The 5,955-nt window shown below is 63.3% G+C and overlaps 1 protein-coding gene across 1 annotated transcript in view; it reads right to left on the bottom strand.

The window, feature by feature from the left end:
• Positions 1-196: 196 nt before the first annotated feature.
• The window catches only part of HS3ST2 (heparan sulfate-glucosamine 3-sulfotransferase 2), a 12,244-nt gene continuing 6,485 nt past the window's right edge, over positions 197-5,955 (bottom strand). Inside the window, exon 3 of the mRNA XM_085309883.1 lies at positions 197-1,286. Coding sequence (XP_085166009.1) covers positions 668-1,286 — 619 coding nt within the window. The 3' untranslated portion in view covers positions 197-667. The remainder of the gene's footprint in view (positions 1,287-5,955) is intronic.

The raw sequence follows: 5,955 nt of genomic DNA, 5'->3' as shown, positions 1-5,955 counted from the left end.
GTCTCCCGGCGTGGCGGCGGCTTGCACGGCTCGCGGGCCGCGGTGCCGGGTGGGCGGCTCGGCGCAGGGAGCCCGGCCCGCTCCGCCGGGCTCGCCCTCAGCAGAGTCCACCCGCACGGACAGGCCRTAGTGGCTTTTATCGCGCCGAGGGCTCCCGTGCTGCACAAGGAAGCTAGTGCCACGGAAGTACCCGTAACAGCAGGATTCTGTGCTTTATTCACAGGACAAAATATCGTTACAACGTTTTCCAAAGACATTTTTTCCCCAAGCAGATACATCTCACCGTGCTCGGGGCAGCACCCGGCGCACGCCTGGCCGGAGCCAAGCGGCACCGCAGCGCTGCCGGCTCCTGGCGCGCCTGGCCGTGCTCCGGCCACGCTCCAGCCTTGCCGCGGGCGCGCGGGGATGGCACGCACCTCGCTGCAGCCCGCGCCTGGCGCCCGCTCCCCGCCGCTGTGCCGGCAGCACCCGCCGGACCCCCCTGGAGCGAGCCCCGGGGCCGGCAGCCATCCCTCRGGGACCGGGGCCGGCAGCCGCGTCTTCCCGGCTCGGCTCACCCCGCGGGGTCCCATCGCTCCCAGCTCTGGCTGGCGGTTTTCAGGAGGGCCCGGCCGGCACGTGGAGGACAGCAGAGCGCTCACGTCACCGCCGCTCTGCTCCCCGGTGCTTATTCCCACCTGAAGTCCTGCCCAACTGTTTCATAGAATTTAATATTATAAGGTCTATAAAAGTCCCGAAGCTGCTCTATCACCTCCGGGTCTATCTGCACGTGAGTCCTCCCTTTGGACTTGCCCAGGCAGCGGGGCAAGCCGCTGCTCTCCGTTTTCTTCAGGCAAGGAAACCCCTTCGTCTTGTTGAAGTAGAAGTGCTTGTCCGTGATAACCCGTTTGATGCCCAGGAAGTCCTGGACTTTGCCCATCTCCCCGGCAGGGTCCGTGATCAGCTTTTCCCCGCTGACGAAGTGGATCTGGGAGAGGGGGAAGTACTGGAGCCAGCTCTGCAGGTGCACGGCGTACATGCCGATGCGGATGGCGTTCCAGGAGGTGTCCACCAGCCCCAGGCTGCGGTTGCGGAAGGACAGCCCCTCGAAGGTGGGGATGTCCGGCTTCTTGGAGAGCGTCTGCGTGTAGTCCGAGATGGCCCGGGTGACCGGGTTCCTCACCACCACGATCAGCTTGGTGTCCCGGGACATGTTGAAGATCCGCCGCGGGGCCTCCTTGGTGACGAAGTAGCTGGGGGTCTTCTCCACGGTGATCTGGCTGTCGAGGGTCCGTGGCATCAGGCTCCTGCGAGCAAGGAAGAGGAGGGTGAGGAAGGCGCGGGAGCCCCGCAGAGCGCCCGGCCGCACGGTACGTGGGCGCGGAGCCAGYGGGTGCGTGGGAGCAGGGCCGGGGCCGAGGGGCGGCAGGGCTGCTCCGGCTCCATCCGTGCAAATCCACCATCGGTTTAAGGAAAAGCACGCGAGTCCCTGCCGAGCRGGAAACTGCTCCTGCTCCGTTTTCCCGGGTGAAAGCAGAGGCTGCCGGGGCCGGCGGCCGCGTCCTGCCCGTGCCCGGGGGAGGCGGCGGCACCGCGGGAAGGACGCCGCGCGACGGACACGGCCCCGGCGTCCGGCGCGCCCCGGAGCGGAGGGGCTGTCCCGGGACGTGCGCGCGCCCGGAGCGGCCCTGCCCCCGGAGAAAGGCCGGACTGCCCGGCCCTCCGGGGCTTGCAGGGGCTGGGCCCCTCTGGCCCACGGGCTCGGGAAGCAGGGTGGGGAGAGGGAGGGCAGCGCTCTGGGACGGGGTCCCGCACGGACCCCGCCGCCTCCGGGAGCACGCGCACCGGGCTGCACCGCCGGCAAGGGAGGGCAGCGCGGCCGGGCGGAAACCCTGCAGCCCGGCCGAGGGCTAATTAATTAAATCATTGGCTTCCACGTGTGAGCATCCGAATCAAATAAAAACTAATGGGACGGAAAGATTTATAAATTGGCCGTGTATTACTGGAGTAACCAGGAAAGCCGTGGCGGGCGGCTCCGCTGCGCCCCGCCGAGGAGACCCGGCGGCGGCGGGAGCGGGGACGAGCCGGCGGCACCGGCCCTCCCGCGCCGCGGCGCCTCGGGTCGGGCCGCGCTGGGCGGCACGCAGCCCGCCGGCCCAGCCCTGCCTCAGCCCGCACCCGGTATTTCCATTAGGTTCATTGCTCAAAAGCATCTGTTGCTTTTTCCGCTTTGCAGTGAAAGTTGGTGGCTCGTATTCATGAACTCGCTGATTTGAACTTAATCGCGCAGTGGAACACAAGCTATAAAGCACAATCGGGAGCTGCCTGGGAGAGTTTTATGGGGAGCRTTGAAATGTGCCTCCAGGACCGTTCTGTTTAAAAGAGAACCCATATGTTTATTGCAGCGCGCCTGCACGTGCCCGGCACCGGCAATGCCGTGCCCCGCACGGGCGCCCGGCCAAGCGCCGCAGCGGCCTGAGCCYGCCCCGGGAGCGAGGGGCCGGCGGGCGGGAGGTGGAGGTGCAGCCTCCATCTCCACCACGGCCTTCCTGCAAATCCTGCCTGTGCTGGGGGCCTGCGGGCGAAGGCTTGCAGCCTGTCCTGGCAGGGCTGAGCCCTCTCTGCGGGGGAAGGGGGCTGAGGAAGAGCCGGCATAAAAGTCATTTTAATAGACTAGCTCTATTGAYGTCTGGTCTAACCCAATGAAGCCTCGGGATAGAAGCAGTCAGCGAAAGCAAATATCAGCAACCCTGTCTGCAGCAATTCAGCTGGAGAGAGCGACGCACTGATTTATTCATGGGATAAACTGCAAAAACTTCACGGTCACGCTGCCTTGCTGGTGTGCTGGAACAAGGGGGTTTCTAAATGCAGTATCAAAGTCTGGTAACTAAAACTAGAAATCTTCAAGGAGGAGTCCATCAGCCCACGGAAAYAGCAGCAGTTAGTCCAGGGTCCCTAAAACAAGAGCTACAGCCGCTGCCTTTGGGGCTTGGTCTGCAGGGGGGAACCTGATGAAGGGACCATCGAGAGGCGACACAGCGGTGGACGTGCAGCAAGTTGGCTCACAGTCCCCGGCCGGAGGGAAAGGGGCACCCCAGGAAGGCGGCACGGCCCCGGTCCACAGCCGGCAGCGGAGGAGGCTCCCCCCGAAAGGGCTGCAGCCGGTGAGGTGGGTCCAAGGAGACAGCGTGTTTGGGAGGCGACTGCGTAAAGAGCTGGGAGAGATCCACGGAGGTCCCCTGCCCGCCCGCGGCACGTCGCCCGCTGCCCTGCGCGGTCCTCGCGCGCGCTCGCACCGTTATCTCATTGGAAAGAAAATAAACTAATTAGCATAAATTAATAGGGCTGTTTTACAGAGGTACCCGAATGCCAGCGTGGCTTAATTGGCCTTTCCCACTGCTCTGCTTCAAACCCCATAAATCCCGACTATGATTCCTGTTGTTTAATGACTGTCAGGAAATGCTAATTTAGTGCCAGGCACCACTGCTRCCAGCTCCGTATCACAAACAAGTTTCATCATAAATCAGCGCAGGACAGCTTTATAAGCGATCCACTATTACAATATATCGGTGGAGAATCGTAAAACTGCTGTTTCATTAATGGCTCATCTTCAGGCTTGTTAGCGTTTCATTACGTGAGCTATTAGGTCCATGTATTTAAAAAATGAAATTACAGGTTCTAATCAATTATGAAAAACACAAAATCACTGCATAATAAATTACCGAAATGAGACAAGAGTTTTTTTTTTTTCAAATGGACTCCCAGTGTTTGCTGCTGCTGAACAAGAGAGACTGCTGAGACAACAAAACACAACCCGAATAGATAAATAAATCACCAGTGAAACCATGCAAGGGGGAGAAATGTCATCCAGACATTCATCTTTATGTTAACGGCGGGATCCCCAGAGCTGCAAGAGCTGGGAAATGCATTGCAAACTTAATTACAGTTGACTTCAAAATGATATTTTTGGACTTCTGCATTCACAAAGTTATTTGCATACAAATAGCATGTCACATAGTTTTAAGTCTAGGACTTGCATGTGTAGGGCTGAAAGCTCTCAGCACCCTGCTCRCTGTGCAGCGAGCCAGGGGCTCCAGGAAAACGACGTAGGGCGGTTCGGGGGCTCTTCTCTGGTCGTGCGCTGCTTTGCTAAAAATCCCAGTGGGTTTCAGTGCAGGTTCCCTGGCTCAGGCTAACCGAGCCGGTCACGGGCGGCGTCAGAGCTAATGCCGGGAGGTTGCGTGTTACCTTGTTACACTCCTGAGCCCCGGGCAGTCCCGGCGCTGTTAGGGGGCTTTGCACCCCTCCGAAGGAAGCAGTGGTGTCACGGGACGCGGCCCCGGCGAGCAAGGAGCCGCGGTGCCGGCGGGGCCGGTGGTCTGCAGCCGCCTCTGGAAGAGGCCCCGCTCCAGCTGTCACACCGCGGGCCGGCGAGGCACCGGGACGCGCGCTGGAGGTACTCCCGCRCGGCAGCGTGCGTGCAAGCCGTCCGCACTCTGTCCCGGTGCGGGGACTCGGCCGTGCAGCAGAAATGGAGGAGGTTGAAAAAGCTGATGCTGAGTAAATGCCAGCGCAGCGCTGCACGGAAATCATCAGGGACGCAGCGGAGCAAACGCCGCTCGGCTTTGCAGCGCTGCGTGGGCGGCAGCGTGGGCTCCTCCAGGCTCGTGCTGCCCGGCCGGCGAGGGAGCGGGGCCAGCGCGCGAGCCACGCGAGGAGCCCCGGGATTGCCCGGAGCAGCGCCCGGGCTCCCCACGCCGGCAAAGCCCCCGCCGCAGCGGCGCCGGCTGCCTTGGTGCGGGCGGCAGTTCACCRGGACCTGGAATTACTAATTTTCTCCTAACGTGCCTGTGGGCACCCCGCAGCGCTCCCGCACTGAAGCGGCGCAGGCTGCCTGGCTGGCTGCGTGGCTCCGCTGCCGACGCGCGTGAAACGCTCTCCCAGGGATACGTTCGTACAAAAGCTCATCAGACGATTGAGACGTTGCAGCCGAGCCGGGGGCCGGCGCACGTTCGCTGATCCGCCGCAGCGCTGCGCTGATCCAGCTGCAGGCGAGCGGGCACCGCTCCCGGGTAAATATTTGCTTGTTGTAGCTCACTGTGTGCGGAGGATTTGGCGGCTCATCCACGGCACTCCTCCGAGGCTGCGCACCGCCGTGCGTGTAATCCTGGGCTTCATCCACTTGTCGGCATAAAAACAAATTGTTTAATTTGGCAAAATATCCGAGGTGCTGGCTCCCATGGTGAGGGCTGGGCTTCCCCCTCGTGCAGCTGCCGCCATCGCCTCGGTGCCAGCGCGCGGGGCTGGGCAGTGGGGAAAACTGGGGCAGCTGGAGGGGCCGGGGACGAGCGCMGGCTCCCCGGAGTGCTGCCCACCTGGCAGAGCCGCWGCGCGGGGCCAGCWCGCCGCRGGGATCCCCYGCAGCCAGAGCCCCTGTCCRTGCCCGGGGGGCGGGCGGGAGCACYGGCCCCTTGCTGGCACCATGCGCGCAGGGCAGGGCGAGATGCAGGGGCAAAGTTGGAGCAGGAGCCAACACAGCTGCAGCGCCTGAGCCAGCAGCCACGGTGGGAGCGGGGCCCCACGCGGCGCCAACCACTGCGCGCGCGGAGCTGCCACGGGCCTGGTGTGGAGCAGGCTGTGCCTGCCAAGCGTGCTGTGCGTGCCGTGCCCACCGTGCATACTGTGCGTGCCATGCCTGCTGTGCCCACCGTGCGTGCCGTGCCCGCTGTGCCCACGCGTGCCATGCCTGCTGTGCCCGCTGTGCCCACCGTGCATGCCATGCCCGCTGTGCCCGTGCGTGCCATGCCCGCTGTGCCCACCGTGCGTGCCGTGCCTGCTGTGCCCACCGTGCATGCCCACTGCGCCCACTGTGCCCACCGTGCATGCCATGCTCGCCATGCCTGCTGTGCCCACCGTGCCCACCATGCATGCCATGCCCACTGTGCCCGCCATGTGTGCCGTGCCCACCATGCCCAC

Source organism: Rhea americana, unplaced genomic scaffold (assembly GCF_003343005.1).
Source record: "Rhea americana isolate MKP2758 unplaced genomic scaffold, rheAme1 scaffold_305, whole genome shotgun sequence".
Lineage (NCBI taxonomy): Eukaryota > Metazoa > Chordata > Aves > Rheiformes > Rheidae > Rhea > Rhea americana.
The sequence above is the reverse complement of the archived record's forward strand: the minus strand, read 5'-3'. Positions and strand labels throughout refer to the sequence as shown.